Below are 15,587 nucleotides of genomic sequence, written 5' to 3'. Positions count from 1 at the left end.
CGACCGGAGGAGACAGGTTGCTGTTCGCAATGTTAGATCTGGTTTTTAAAGATGCTAGCAAAGCAACACAGTACAGAAAATAAGTACAGCAGACACCCCAGGTAGGTCGGAACACCATGTTTAACTTTATATCTTTAAATGTTGCGGTTACGGCCGAAAAACAGAAATAAATCCACAATTCAAATCAACTGCCAGTTGTCTGGAAGTCATTTTTGTGTTATAGCGTGACTTCACGGTTAGTCTGACATAATAATAATAATAATAATAATATCTAAGTTAGTGGACAGGTGATTTAAAGTATTTTAAAATTGGGTAAGCTCAGCAAAATTCTCCAAAACCATATATTCATAGTCAACTTACTTTTGGACGATGTATCGACTCGGTCTACAGATATTCTTAAATTTTCCAATGCTTTTTTTTTTTTTTTTTTTACAAATAAACTATCAGACCTGCATGTTACCTTATCTTCTAGACCTAATGACAGTTAGCCCACTGTCAAGTTCTGAGCATGATTAGACCCCACTGTAAACATTATGGTGTATGAACCTGTAGTTTATTTTCCCCCAATGTTAACTAAGATCCCAAGGTAAAGAGTCACTATTTTCTTTATATACCTCACACCATGTGAATCTCATCAACCAAACTTGACACTGTAGGTGACAGTGAGCATGTGATCATGTTTCCATAAGTAGGACGTACAGTGTCACTTCAGGCTGGCCAATCAAACGCAGTCTTGTCTCTTAAGAGTGGAAAAAAGATTGAGATTTCTCTCATTCAGAACAAGAATTTGAACACGATGACATCTCCAAAGTTTCTCTTGTATCTGGCCTTTTTCTTCTTGGGCAAAATGGGTGAGTTGTTCTTTGTGTGGCTGCAGTTACTATGTTTTAGTTTATAACAGCTATTCTCGGAAATGCTAACATTTTTATGCTGCAATAATTTAATTTCATTCAATTGAATTAATTGTGCATTGGTTTGGTCTCCCATTTCACTTCAGCTCATATGTCCGTTCAGGAATTGTCATCTGTTCGTCAAGAGAGACGTATTGTATCAGCTAATGTTGGAGACAAGGTAACTCTGCGATGTTTCTGTGAAGGTGAAGCTGCATGGCTTTACTGGTATAAGCAAACTCTGGGACAGAAACCAAGACTCATCTCAACCTTCTATGTGTATGGTATAAAAATCACTTTTTATAATGAATTTAAGAACAATTCACGCTTCAGATTGGATACTGCAGACAAAAACTTGACAATTTTTGATTTAAACATCTCAGACGCGGCTACTTACTACTGTGCAACTAGCAATGCAGTTGTCTTGGACTTTGCAGAGGGCACTATTATCAATGTAAAAGGTTCAGATTTGAAGGACCCAGCTTGGGTCCATCAGTCATCTGAGAGCATCCAGCCAGGAGGCTCTGTGACTCTGAACTGTACAGTACACACTGGGACCTGTGATGGAGAACACAGTGTTTACTGGTTCAAGAAGTCAGAAGAATCTCAGCCAGGACTCATTTACACCCATGGAGGCAGGAATGATCAGTGTGAGAGTAAACCCAACACACAAACACACACCTGTGTCTACAAGCTGCCGATGAAGAGTCTGAATCTTTCTCATGCTGGGACTTACTACTGTGCTGTTGCCTCATGTGGACACATTCTGTTTGGAAACGGGACCAAGCTGAAGTTGGAAGGTAAGTTACTTTTCTAGCCAAGGTAGTACTTCCTATTTAAGATGAGAACAGAACGTAACTTTCAAGCTCATTTGATGACTAGTTATTTTTTAGTTGCTTTCTAAACTTTGTATGAATACAAAGATAAAAGCTAAAAGCTCTGTTTCTGCTGTCCATCTCTCTACAGATAAGGTGGACTCTCTTGTCTATGTGTATATCTTGAGTGGTGCTTTAACATTCACCACCATCCTGGTTGTTATACTGGCTTCCTCACTTTTCAAGATGAACCAGAGAAACCGCTGTCAATGTACAGGTAAGTGACAGCGTTTGCATCTGATAGGAATTACTAAATGTAACTTGAATAAAAAAGCATTTTATTCTCTGTTTCACAACCAGAGTCTCAAGCAAGATTATCGGCTCCCTCCACAGCAAATGCAGAGGTGAAATTTATCTTAATATACAACCTTTTTATTCCACAGCAACACATTTTTTTCATTATTTTTTTGTTTTTAATTTTCATTTCCTACTCCACTTCTACATCTTGTGTTACCAGGGTCTCAGAGATGTAGACAGCCTTCATTATGCTGCTTTAAGTGTCAACCTGCCCAACAGATCAAGAAGACAAAGAAACAACACCAATGATGACTGTGTGTACTCTGGTCTAAAGCAGTAGTCCTTTTTCAAAAAACTTGAGTTCATATTTATTCGCAGACCTGTAGGCCTTTTTATACATAAAATTGTTTCCTAACCTATACCAGGTGAATTAGTTGCCTAACCCTACATACCTTTTTCTCTTATTGTTTTGCATAACCATGATCTCTTTCTAATATTAATCATAACATAGTTCTGATGCACATATCTTGTAAAAAAGCAAGACATTTAAAAACATTGCCTTTGAATGTAACAGTGTTATCTGGAGTCATGGAATTTGAAGAATAAGCATGTTCAACTCAACCGAACCAAATCATGTACTGTATGTGCTTTCGTATATCCATTCTATTTCATTAGGGATCAAATAAAGTTAATATATTCATGGGACACTTAGATTTTTTGAATATATATAATATGCATAGAGGGCCTGAAATTAACACCCAATCACATGACAAATGTGGGTGAATTTTGCCATATTTGGGTGAAATTGTGAATCTACCTGTCATGTTGGCGGGTAGCCAATGAGAATTGACCCCACTAATAATGCCGAAATGATACCAAACGTCTACAAGTAGTACAAATAGGTTATGCTCTCATAAAACGATGGATTGGAAAGTTTGTAAGTACCCCAGAAGTTACACCAGTAGATGTTATGTAAATAACACTTGCCTGCTGGCTTCTGCTCTCTGCTGTTGTTGTTGCTGCTGTAAGACGAGTGCTTAGGGACGTCTACAAATTACTACACCGAAAAGAGATACAACAAAAATATTTATTAATTTAACTTCTTTTTTTTTAAGTAAGTGCTGTAGTATAACTAGCAGGAGACAAGTAATAATTGAGGTAAGTTTGGAGACATTACCTTATTTAATCATTAAATTAATAAATATTTTTGTTGTATCTCTTTTCGGTGTAGTAATTTGTAGACGGCCCTAAGCACTCGTCTAACTGCAGGTAGCAGCAGCAGCAACAGAGAGCTGAAGAGAGCAGGCAAGTGCTCATAAACTTCTGAGGTACTTACAAACTTTCCAATCCATCGTTTTATGAGTACATAACCTATTTGTACTACTTGTAGACGTTTCGTATCATTTCGGGCATTATTAGTGGGGTCATTTACGAGATACAAACGTGGGTCCATTAGCCTCTGCGCTAAGCTATTCAGCTGATAACGCTACTCTACGCTAACTCTCCCCATGTTAGACCCAGGTGAAAAAAGCTTCTGGGGGACCCTAAGGTGAAATTACTCCAAACCATCACTTTAAGATGGGCTCTTATGAATCCAGGTGAAAAAAGCTTCTGGGGGAGTGTTTGGCGCGAGGTCATGGTGCAAAGGACCCTAGGGTGAAATTACTCCGAACCATCACTTCAGGCCCTGTATGCATGTGTGTTTGCTCCCTGGTAGCAATCTTTCCATCTTAATCATTCTTGACTGTCAGCAACAATGAGTGGACGAGTTGTGAAATTGACTGTTCTGGTTATGAAAGTAAAATGGCACAGGAACACCGGCACATGCTCAAACCAGAATTATCTTTCCACTGCTAGCTTGTTTTTATACACAATTGATGACAATTGATCAGGTCTTGTTAGATTGACCATGTTGCTGAGCAGGGATCAGACGTTGATACCAAAACATTACAGGAGATCATCCTTCCTAGTTCAACCAGTCAACCATAACAGCCCATTCTCCATCAGACATGTCACAAACTTCCGGTGTAGGGTATATAATGGACTGATCAATTTAAGAACATAGGAAAGTCTGCCAGCGGGGACACATTTCTTTTTTATTAAATTCTAATTTTTATGTTGCCATCTTATATGCATTGGTTTTACTGCAAACCAGACCTTCACCAAATTACAGTCCGCTTTTCACAACCTCCTAACTACTTTTATACATTTAAAGCTCATCTTGAACTCCATAAAGACAAAATGTGTGCATTTCACAAGAGTGCGGGGCTTTGATACGCCTGGAGCTTTAATGAAAATCTAATAGATAAAGTTTAGCATTACTTATAGCTGTACTTAAGAAATTGGTTAGATGTCAGATTGACATATGTAACAAACGTGAACAAACATTATACAATCCACTATACCATCTACACTGAATTATGAAGATAGCCTGTGTGCTCATGTTGCTGCCATAACACTGAAACCACTGGATGGCATTTACCATAGGGCCATTCAGTTCATCACTCAAGACAGCTATCACATCTCTAACCCAAGTTGAGTTAAAGTGAACAACCATGACACCACACATCACTGGATAGGTTGGCTTTCCCTTAAATCAATGCAAATGTCTAAATGTAACGGCACGCACTTTATTGGCACTTTCCGTGCACAAGTCCGACCAAAGCTAGAAAACCCATGACTACACTGACTGTGTATGAAGTTGCATCTGATCATACAGCAGCACTGAGGCTAGTCTCGCATTGCCAGACCTTCCTCCACAGCGCTGTGTAGGAAGGTCTGGCTAGTCCACACAGCATTCAGGGATGGAAGAAAAACATGCTCTGGTTTATTGCCATTTCCTAAACCAATCACAGTCGTCTTAGGCGTCGCTAAGCCCCGGACACAATGAGGTTGCCTCTGCAAAATAGCCTCTGGAAGTAACTTGTTTTGGTGGAACATGTGTACGTTCAAAAGTTAGTTGTGCAACAGAAAACTCAGATTGGACAGATAGTCTAGCTAGCTGTCTGGATTTACCCTGCAGAGATCTGAGGAGCAGTTAACCATAGTCCTTATGAATCCACTGCAATTTAAAATGGCAACACAAAGAAAGCAGAAGGTGTGGGACATCCGGCCTAAAAATAGGGACATCCTGCGGAATTTCGGGAGGCATCTAAACAATCCCGGAAGTGGAACGTCGTCGATATAGACTAAGCTTTCCCTTAATCAATTGAAATGTCTAAATGTAACGGAACCTACTTTATTGTCACTTTACGTGCATAAGGCCAACCCAAAGCTAATATACACATGACTACACTGACTACACAAGATGCATCTGATTGTACAGCAGCACTGAGGCTGATACTGACATGCTGCTGCAGCTATACGCAGACGATGCAGGTTTTAATAAGAGCAAAGCCTTTATGAGATACAAACATCAGGCGCGCTTAAAATGTTATGTCACTTTGAACTACTACACTATGAACACACGTAGAAAAGAAATTCAGCATTCATTAATCTCAGACCTGTTAACTTTTTACCCTCCCCATACTTTTTGTTTTGTTTCTCTTTTAGGGCTTTCAGTACATTTTGTGGTTTTCAGCAGGATGTAAGGGGGTTTGCACTTTCACAATAAAGTCTCTTAAGCCAAAGGCCACTTAAAGCCACTTGACACAAATTTGTGATATTGGGTTATAAAATTTAAATTGGCTTGACTTATGTAAAGCACTGTTCTCATCAGGTCATATGTATATGATTATCTCTTAGTAATTCTATTATTATTTTATACTGCCGGGGAAGTTCCTTCCTTCTTATGACACAATGAGCTGCTCTCTCTCTTCTTTTTATTTTCCTTTTATGTGCATCCTGTCCCAGAAAAACTTGTTACTAACCTAGCTCTGGGGAGTTAACTCCCCGGAGTCATTATGTTTCTTCTTCGCAGAGCTACGCACTGCGATTCCCTGCAATGTCCGGCTACGTCCTGCTGCATTCTGCCGCGTCCACCCATGCTCTGCTGTGCCACGTTACATCCTGTAATGCCCTGCTGTGCCCGGCTATGACATGAACTACTATGAATACCATTGTAGTCACTGTTCCATTATCTTTATTGCGACTATTACGCCACTGTTCATCATAACCCCAACCGGCACCGTCAGACACCGCCTACCAAGAGCCTGGGTCTGCAGAGGTTTCTTCCTAAAAGGGAGTTTCTCCTTGCCACTGTCGCAACAGCCACTTCTAATGCTTGCTCTTGGGGGAATTATTGGAATTGTTGGGGCTTTGTAAATTATAGAGTGTGGTCTAGACCTACTCTATCTGTAAAGTGTCTCGAGATAACTCTTGTTATGATTTGATACTATAAATAAAATTGAATTGAATTATATGGACCCTATAAAATGAAATACCTGCTAATTTAAAGTTAAAAAACTTGTCCAACTTAAGTTATTCAAGTAGATTGACCTGATTTTTTTTCTGCTGCCAGTGCAGGTTAATGTTCCTCAAAACCTCAATCATATTAGAAAAACACTACTTGGTCTTGTTAGCTGTTTTTGAACAGGATGTGAAGAACATTTATCTTTTACCATTTTTAAATATAATGGCAAAATGGGGAGCGGTTATTTTCTTCATTAGGGTTAGGGCCCATATATCTCTCACACCATGTCAAACTTTCTAAAAAAAACCAAAAAAAAACGTGCCACTTAATGAGAGCGCACGGTTACCTAAGTAGGACATGGAGTACAGAGTCACTTCAGGTTAGCCAATCAAATGCAGTCTTGTCTCTAAAGAGTAGAGAAAGAATCAACGTTCTTTTCATTTCACACAGCAAATTGAACACAATGACATCTCCAGTGTTTGCTCTCTTTCTCACATGTCTGTTCATGGCCAAAATGGGTAAGTTGCATTTTTGTAACTCAAACTTGTATCTTTCAGTGTATGATCACTGTTTATACAAATGTTTCTAATATTTTATAATCCCCTGATTAAGCTGAATTCTGTCACAATACATTTAATGTACATTTGTTTTTTCTGTTTTTTTCATTTCAGCTCAGGCGACTGATCTGAAATTGTCCTCATCTGTCCGCCAAGAGAGACATTTCGTATCAGTCAAAGCTGGGGAAAACTTGACTTTGCAATGTTTCTTCGAAGGTGCTGTTGCTGCAAGGCTTTACTGGTATAAGCAAACTCTGGGACAGAAACATAGGCTCATCTCTACTTTCTATATGTATGACAAAAAAGTTCATTTTTACGATGAATTCCAGAACGATTCACGTTTAACACTGACTACTAAAAATGGTAAAAATCACCTGACAATCACAGATGTGCGCTTTTCAGACACGGCTAATTACCACTGCATGAGTTGCTATCTATACACATTAGAAATTTCGGCGAGCATTTTAGTCGATGTAAAAGATTCAGCCTTAAAGATCCCAACTACGGTCCATCAGTCAGCATCTGAGAGCATCCAGCCAGGAGGCTCTGTGACTCTGGACTGTACAGTACACACTGGGACCTGTGATGGAGAACACAGTGTTTACTGGTTCAAGAAGTCGGAACAATCTCAGCCAGGACTCATTTACACCCATGGAGGCAGGACTGATCAGTGTGAGAGGAAACCCAACACACAAACACACACCTGTGTCTACAAGCTGCCGATGAAGAGTCTGAATCTTTCTCATGCTGGGACTTACTACTGTGCTGTCGCCTCATGTGGACACATTCTGTTTGGACACGGGACCAAGCTGGAGTTTGAAAGTAAGTAACTTTTCTAGCCGAGGTTGTCACTTCTCATAGGTACTCATTAGTAGGGCTGGGACAATGTGCCCTTGTCCCGATTGAATTCTTTCCGTTTTGCTGAAAACGGATATGATGTAGTTGCCATTGGCGGTACCGTATAAATAGAAAATAATCAGGTCAATCATTGGGAGAAAAACAAAAACTTGATTCTAGGGAAAATAATGAATTTAAAAAATCTTTTTACCATGCATACTCATGAGGACTTTCTAAATACATTTAGGATTAGAACAGAAAACCTGCTGAAAAATCTGTCTCTGATGTCTGTCTCTCTAAAGATGAGGTGTACTCTCCTGTCTTGGTGTATTTCTTGAGTGGAACTTCGACATTCACCACCATCCTGAGTGTTTTACTGGCTCTCACAGTGTGCATGATGAACAAGGGAAACAGCCGCCAATCTAAAGGTAACTGCTAGTTTGTATGATTTGTAATCACAGACTTTGGCTTTGAAATAAGACTTTTTTTCTGTTTCACAACCAGAGTCTCAAGCCAGATGTCCAGCTCCCCCCACAGCGAACGCAAAGGTGATTAAAAAACTATAAATGAACTGCTAAACTATCGTTAAGACACATTTTTAGTCTTCAATAAATAATTTTTTGCATGTTTTAATTTCTGTCAAAGACAAAATAATGATCGTCTGATATATATTTTGTTACCAGGGTCACCAACACGCTGAAAACCTTTATTATGCTGCTTTAAGTGCCGACCTGTCCAAAAGACCAAGAGGACAGAGGGATCCCACCTGGAGTGAATGTGTGTACTACAGCGTAAAGCAGTAGAACTGGACTTATTACATCTGTACTTTGGAGTAAGACAGGATTTTCTTAGTGCCTCTCTGGAGGTGTAATAAAGATGTATATCCAGGTTTGAAACACATTTGCGTTTAAAGCTTCTTTGTGTTCTGCAGACTAAATTAAATTGCTCTATTCTTTACTTATGTGCATATTTAGAATACTCCTTGTTGTCGGTGTGGCAAATAAACCATGTATCTCAAATCCTATTTTAAGTACTTATGAATAAATGTTTTTTATGACTTAAACTGTATATTTAGAAGATCAAATGGATGTCATAAAAGTCACTTGCATGCTTTATTTTTTGCCCTTTTGGTTTTTTCCCCCACGTTTTTGAATCTTTTTACGACATTTTTGTTACTTTTTTCAACGTACTTTTATCGTTTCTCTTCTTCAAATGCTGGAGCAACTAGGGGTTAAGCATCTTGCTCAGGTACACCTAGTTGATGCATCACAGTGGGATTTGAACCCGGATCTACCACACCAAAGGCATGTTTCATATCCACTGCGCCATCACCAAATTAAATTAAAGTAGTAAACTGATCATTTATTTTACTTGTGAAGAGCGTTGTAGAGAACCATCCAAGGTATTTATTTTTGACAATTTGTTTTAAAGAAAACCCAAATTTCTGATATAATCGCTTTACGTCCAGATAAGCAATATCTGGTCACTGTCTTGGGCCACTGATCCACTTGTACAGGGGAAGACTGAAGGGCCTTAACTGCAGACTGTTTAACCCTAATTTATTAAGGTTCAGGCAAGGTTGCAACATTATAATTATACATGTCTGTAAAACAAACATGTGTTCAACAAAAAATAAATGCATACACACTTGCCAAAATTATAATCCAACCACAGATTAAACATTAAAATGCTACTGAGTGACAGGTCTTGCTTTTACTAACCATCTTTGGGTGTAATGCATATTTACATGGTAATGGCCAAGTTTCATGGCATACTTTAGCTAACTTACAAAATAAATGTTAATATGGTTTATACCATCTAAAAATGAGGGGCCTGCTAACACCATTATCGTTTCCCTTAGTTTTATGGGGGACACTCAGCACAAAAAGGGGAGAGAGTTTTTAGTATCATAGCTCTCAGTGCAGCGGCCTTTGTGGTTATCAGCAGGATGTAAGGGTGGTTGTATTCTCACATAGATGCTCCTTAATGCAGAGACCACTCCCAGTACAAATTACAAAACACTAGAGTCTTTATCTGGTGACATTTAACAATAGTACAACTACTAACACTAATAGCGCTAATCAGAATACTGTTTAGTTGGAATATTACTGACAAGAATAGATACAAAGTGATTGAATCTATTTATAGGGCATTTTGAACTGCTGTAACTATAAGATATAAATATATATTTAAATTGAACTGTAAACTACATCAACGCCTTAAAACAGATACAGAAAACTGGATGAACATAATGGAATGATGTGGCCTCTGAATGATGCATTTTTCACATTTCTGCCTTAACTGCTACACAACACCCAACGTTAGTGTATAACATCACAGCAGGTAGCAACACATGCAGGAAGGCAGCATTAGTGTTTGTCTAGCAAAGCATTAAACTATTGTTTTGTCAGAGCCATATATTTGGCTCCCATTAGGTAATAACTTCTAGCCTCCAAAGTCTTTTTAAGGCTCCAACTGTGGAAGTTTGAGTTGTCAAGTGACTCGGTATTTCCACTGATGTTTTCCTGGATTTTTAGTAACATTCCAAGTGATTGTAATTAGGGATCAACAACATATTGGTTGGCCAATATATTTTGGTTGATTAGTAAAATGATTGAATTATAATCGTTCTGGAAGTGGAATTTCAGCCGATGATTACAAATGATAATGAATGAATGATGCAACAGAGCGGTTTTCCAGTTTACTGAAAAAGACCTGCTGATTTTTCAAAAATGTGAACCGTTTCTCGGAAACCAAACTTGGCACCATAGGTGACTGTGAGCATGTGACCGCGTTTCCTATACAGTGTCACTTCAGGTTCAGCCAATCAAACGCATTCTTGTCTCTAAAGAGAGGAGAAACCAACAATATTCTGTCATTCAACACAGCAACTTCAACACGATGGCATCTCCAGTGTTTGCTCTCCTTCTCACATGTTTGCTCCTGGGGGAAATGGGTAAGTTGCATTTTTGAAACTTCAAAATGTATCTGTTAGACGGTGGGATGTTTGGTAATTACACTGACTTATGTCAAATTACATTAACTCAACATTTGCTTTTTGCCTCATTTCACTTTAGCTCAGACGACAAGTCAGAAATCCTCAACTGTTCGTCAAGAGACACGATTTGTATCAGTTAAAACTGGGGATGAGTTGACTTTGCAATGTTTCTATGAAGGTGATGCCGCTGTAATGCTTTACTGGTATAAACAAACTCTGGGACAGAAACCAACGCTCATCTCTACATATCATAAATATAATGTAAACGGAATATTTCATGATGAATTCAAGAACAATTCACGCTTCACACTGGATATGGAAAATGGCAAAAATCACCTAAAGATCACAGATTTGCGTGTTTCAGACTCTGCTACTTACTACTGCGCAAGTAGCTATACATATATTTTTGAATTTGCGGAGGGAACCTTAGTCGATGTAAAGGGTTCAGGTTTGAAGGTCCCAGCTACGGTCCATCAGTCAGCATCTGAGAGCATCCAGCCAGGAGGCTCTGTGACTCTGGACTGTACAGTACACACTGGGACCTGTGATGGAGAACACAGTGTTTACTGGTTCAAAAACTCAGAAGAATCTCAGCCAGGACTCATTTACACCCATGGAGGCAGGAATAATCAGTGTGAGAGGAAACCCAACACACAAACACACACCTGTGTCTACAAGCTGCCGATGAAGAGTCTGAATCTTTCTCATGCTGGGACTTACTACTGTGCTGTTGCCTCATGTGGACACATTCTGTTTGGAAATGGGACAAAGCTGGAGTTTGAAAGTAAGGAACTTTCAGCTAAAGTTGTCGCATCTGGGGACTACTCGTTCTTTCTGATCTAACTCTGCATAAGCCGTCTCTGATGTCCGTCTCTCTACAGATGAGGTGGACTCTCCTGTCTTGGTGTATTTCTTGAGTGGAACTTCGACATTCACCACCATCCTGAGTGTTTTACTGGCCTTCAAAGTGTGCATGATGAACAAGGGAAACAGCCGCCGATCTAAAGGTAACTGCTAGTTTGAATTTCACAGTTTGTATTCACAATTTGTCTTTTGAATAAAAAAATTGATTTTGCTGTTTCACAATCAGAGTCTCAAGCCAGATGTCCAGCTCCCCCCACAGCTAAAGCAAAGGTGAATACAAAACTATAAATTAACTGCTAAACTACCGTAAGACACATTTTTATTGCACAATGCATTGTTTCCTGGATATTGTTTTAATTTCTGTCAAGGACAAAATAATTATCGTCTGATATATATTTTGTTACCAGGGTTACCAACACGCTGAAAACCTTTATTATGCTGCTTTAAGTGCCGACCTGTCCAACAGACCAAGAGGACAGAGGGATCCCACCTGGAGTGAATGTGTGTACTACAGCATAAAGCAGTAGAACTGGACTTATTACATCTGTACTTTGGAGTAAGACAGGATTGTCTTAGTGCCTCTCTGGAGGTGTAATAAAGATGTATATCCAGGTTTGAAATAAATTTGCTTTTATAGTTTCTTTGTGGTCTGCATTAAATCGCTCTATTCTCAACTTCTGTGCATATTTAGAATACTTGTTTGTTGTCTGTGTGCCAAATAAACCATGCATGTCAAAATGTATTTTAAGTACTTATGAATACATGTTTTTTTTATGACTTAACCAGCATATTTAGAAGCTCAGATCAATGGATGCAATAAAAGTCAATTGCATGTTTCATTTATTTTTAATTTTTGCTTATCCTCATGGCGTTAATGATCAAATAAACAATTAAAAGTTGGAGCACTATGAGTTTGAAACAGTATGTGTGTCCATGGTTGATCCAACAGTTTCTTCTTACATGAGTGGCTGTTGGCACCATGTGTGTCAGAGAATGTAGTTGACCTAAAGACATGAGGCTCCACTAGTTTACAATGTTACTGTTTTGGGTTTAAATGTCTAGCAGACAACAGATGTTTATGCATAAAGTATTGTTTGGCCAATGTCTGCATTGATGACTTTCTAATGCACAGTAAGCAAGTCACAAATGTTAGACACCCCGTCACCAGACCCAACATATATAGTGTTGTAGCACACAGACAGAAGGAAAGCCATAAAAAGGTAGCAAATACCACATAGCACCAACCTGCAATAGGATTTGATATTGTGTTAGGATGGGTGCAGAAACACAATAAAAAAAAAAAAAAAAAAATTAAATAATTTAAAAAAAAAAAAAAAAAAAAAAAAAAAAAAGAAAAAAAAATAAAATATTATAAAAACGTTATAAACAAGTCAAACGTTTATGACTTCTGTCATTAAGTGTCATTCGGTTTTTTGTCATGACAAGTTGACATTGATTGGTTTGTCTTGATTATGACAACTTGACATTAATCAAAGCGACATCACCAGAAGTTGTCTTGGTCATGGCAAGTTGACATTCAATTTGTTTGGGATGTCTCTGTAATGACAACTTGACATGAACCAGAATGACTAAGGGCTTAGGGTTGTCCCAATGTGGAATTTCAAAGGGCGTGAGGGTTTGAGTACACACTTACCGAGCCCTTTCCGTGAGTCTGCATCGATGCAGACTTCACCAAAGGGAATTACCCACAGTTCAAAGCGTTGTGACATTTACCGCGGAGACGATAGGGAAATCCGGAAATTACCAAGGTAAACAACAGCACGACACACGACCACGGAACTGACCAACCTGTTGTCCGGCTTGTAAAACAAGAGTTTGGACCTGGGCCTTGGCCGTGTGGAAAGCAACAAACTTAAAATGAAAATTCCCAAACCGGCAAGTGTCAGCAACATCTTTGTTATTTAACGTCGCCAAGGTAACATGTGATCTCGTGAAGTGCTGTCCCGATCCCATTTCTACCTATCTGAGCCCATGCGGGCCTCACACACTCACTCACTTAGTACCTGAGATCAATTAAGTCTGTGAGTACTTAGTCCTTAGTCCTCAGGGCTCACTTTGGGATTGGGCCATTGTGAAATAGTATTATGGAGTTTTGGCACCATACTGCTCATGCCATATTATCACAGATCACTTTATTCTCCTGAAAATCTCTCCTTCCTGCTTAGCAAATCCGGCATCATAACAGCAATGCGCCAAGGTCCAAACGGGCCTGGCTTTTAAAGGGAATGGGAGATGACACTCTGATTGGTTTATTGCATGTTACGCCCAAAACACACCTATGATTAATTAAGACACTAAGTACAACCCTTTTGAACCATGCGCCCGGCACACGGACCCTTTTTTCTGTGGTTAAACCAGCAAAAGTGGATTCGTATACGTCCTAAACGCACCTGTGCCAGGCGCTTCATGCTCTGCACTTAGGTCGTTAAAATAGGGCCCTAAGTCCTTTCGTAGTCTTTTTAAGGCTCCAACTGTGAATGTTTAAGTTGTGAAGCACCTGGACTTTTCCACTGATGTTTTCCTGGCTTTTTAGTGATGTTTCAAGTGGTTGTACTTAGGGATGCACAATATATCAGTGGCCAATACATATTTTTTCATAACATTTAATTTAGCTGACAGTTTTATCTAAAGCCACCTCCAAAAAGGGCATTCAACCATGAAGGTACAAACACATAACAGCAGAAATCACATAGATGTACATAAATAAGCCAAACTACAAAGTGCAACACGTAAGTTATACATGTTGGTGCAATTTATATTTTTTTTACTTATAACCAGGCTGTGATTTGTAAATAAAGCAGAGAATACCACCATGGATATAGCGCCACTCGGCCAGCCTTGCAAAAACACTTATTTATGCATTTAAATGGAAAATATTCTCAAAAAGTAATAGCACAACGTGGTGTCAACATAAAACACAGCGCTTTCATGCCGGAGAGCAGAGTTTACTTCGCAGCAAAAATAAAATACTTTCACCCAGGAAACGCTCGTTTGTTCCTCTGGAGTGTTTTATTCCATATCACAATCTTTTTCCTAAACTTAACGAGTCATTTTGGTGCCTAAACTTAACGGTCATCGCCGCCTGAAGCTCACTTTTTTTCTGGCTAAACTCCACTACCACGGCCCCTGAAAGGAGCGTCATCTGGCAGTGCCTGTAGCCGGCTCACAGTCTACTGGCGTCTAAACAACTGCCGTTGGTAGCCTGCGTCCCAGAGCTCTTGAGCTCTAAAACTGATGTTGGCCTGAGGTGGAAGTACATTACATTACATTACATGTGTCTGTTGAAACTGGATTAGTACCCATCTCATCTGTGTTGACAACACACCTGCTAATGACCCAAAGACAGCCCCTGCTGGGGGTGGCTGAGGAATAGAAACTCAAAGAAAATCTAACATACAGCTATCTCAAACACCTGAGTTAAGCAAAATCTTAACTCGCACAATCCTAGGTTAGAAAATTGGCCCAAATAATACAGTCAAGGTAACCCAAGGCAGCAGCTACAGTAACAGTCCAGCAGAGAAGCCTATTAAAAAAAAAGTACTCAGCCTAAAACCAAGCAGTCCAGCAGTAAGATACCTTCAGAAGTCAAATGCACACTGTTTTGGCTATTGGGCTGACTAATAAGACAACCGTTTTATTATTATTGTTCTGATAATGAAATTTCAATGGATAATTTCATATGATAATGACTGAATGATGCCACAGAGCTGTTTGCCAGGTTACTGTAAAAGACCTGCTGCCGCTCTAAACTGTGGAGTCAAAGAGCTTTAAGTAACCATTAATTAGTCCAACAGTATGGCTTCGAAAGGTTAAACATGATCCTGAACCACAAGGGCCACACACCGATTCTAAAGAGAGACTTCCCGTTCTGAGTAACAGCTTTTATTACATATATTTTTAACTGAATCAATCATCATTAAAAAGCAGCTCAAGACTCCCCTTTCCTAAAAGATAAGC

At 39.2% G+C, this 15,587-nt stretch overlaps 4 protein-coding genes across 4 annotated transcripts in view; 3 read left to right on the top strand and 1 right to left on the bottom strand.

The window, feature by feature from the left end:
- The window catches only part of LOC120572425 (prostaglandin D2 receptor 2-like), a 101,918-nt gene that overhangs the window by 69,061 nt on the left and 17,270 nt on the right, over window positions 1-15,587 (bottom strand). The window lies entirely within an intron of this gene.
- On the top strand, window positions 792-2,712 carry LOC120572431. Its single transcript, XM_039821728.1, has 5 exons — window positions 792-851; window positions 998-1,690; window positions 1,857-1,982; window positions 2,066-2,109; window positions 2,223-2,712. The coding sequence occupies exons 1-5, from the start codon at window positions 797-799 to the stop codon at window positions 2,340-2,342; spliced, it is 1,038 nt and encodes a 345-aa protein (XP_039677662.1). The 5' UTR covers window positions 792-796; the 3' UTR covers window positions 2,343-2,712.
- On the top strand, window positions 6,782-8,771 carry LOC120572426. The gene is made up of 5 exons (XM_039821724.1): window positions 6,782-6,871; window positions 7,025-7,732; window positions 8,050-8,175; window positions 8,252-8,295; window positions 8,431-8,771. The coding sequence occupies exons 1-5, from the start codon at window positions 6,817-6,819 to the stop codon at window positions 8,548-8,550; spliced, it is 1,053 nt and encodes a 350-aa protein (XP_039677658.1). The 5' UTR covers window positions 6,782-6,816; the 3' UTR covers window positions 8,551-8,771.
- LOC120572430 (titin-like) lies at window positions 10,649-12,233 on the top strand. Its single transcript, XM_039821727.1, has 5 exons — window positions 10,649-10,703; window positions 10,825-11,529; window positions 11,627-11,752; window positions 11,836-11,879; window positions 12,017-12,233. Exons 1-5 carry the CDS (start codon window positions 10,649-10,651, stop codon window positions 12,134-12,136), a joined length of 1,050 nt encoding a protein of 349 aa, XP_039677661.1. The 3' UTR covers window positions 12,137-12,233.

This window comes from Perca fluviatilis, chromosome 14 (assembly GCF_010015445.1).
Source record: "Perca fluviatilis chromosome 14, GENO_Pfluv_1.0, whole genome shotgun sequence".
NCBI lineage: Eukaryota > Metazoa > Chordata > Actinopteri > Perciformes > Percidae > Perca > Perca fluviatilis.
Note: the sequence above shows the minus strand (reverse complement) of the source record. Positions and strands in the feature narration are given on the sequence as shown.

Bases quoted from the DNA above. Each gene is read 5' to 3' on its own strand.
- LOC120572431 (XM_039821728.1), top strand. From the start codon at position 797: ATGACATCTCCAAAGTTTCTCTTGTATCTGGCCTTTTTCTTCTTGGGC. The intron at 1,691-1,856 runs GTAAGTTACTTT...ATCTCTCTACAG, and splicing joins GACCAAGCTGAAGTTGGAAG to ATAAGGTGGACTCTCTTGTC. The intron at 1,983-2,065 runs GTAAGTGACAGC...TTTCACAACCAG, and splicing joins AAACCGCTGTCAATGTACAG to AGTCTCAAGCAAGATTATCG.
- LOC120572426 (XM_039821724.1), top strand. From the start codon at position 6,817: ATGACATCTCCAGTGTTTGCTCTCTTTCTCACATGTCTGTTCATGGCC. The intron at 6,872-7,024 runs GTAAGTTGCATT...TTTTCATTTCAG, and splicing joins TCTGTTCATGGCCAAAATGG to CTCAGGCGACTGATCTGAAA. The intron at 8,296-8,430 runs GTGATTAAAAAA...TTTTGTTACCAG, and splicing joins CCCCCACAGCGAACGCAAAG to GGTCACCAACACGCTGAAAA.
- LOC120572430 (XM_039821727.1), top strand. From the start codon at position 10,649: ATGGCATCTCCAGTGTTTGCTCTCCTTCTCACATGTTTGCTCCTGGGG. The intron at 11,753-11,835 runs GTAACTGCTAGT...TTTCACAATCAG, and splicing joins AAACAGCCGCCGATCTAAAG to AGTCTCAAGCCAGATGTCCA. The intron at 11,880-12,016 runs GTGAATACAAAA...TTTTGTTACCAG, and splicing joins CCCCCACAGCTAAAGCAAAG to GGTTACCAACACGCTGAAAA.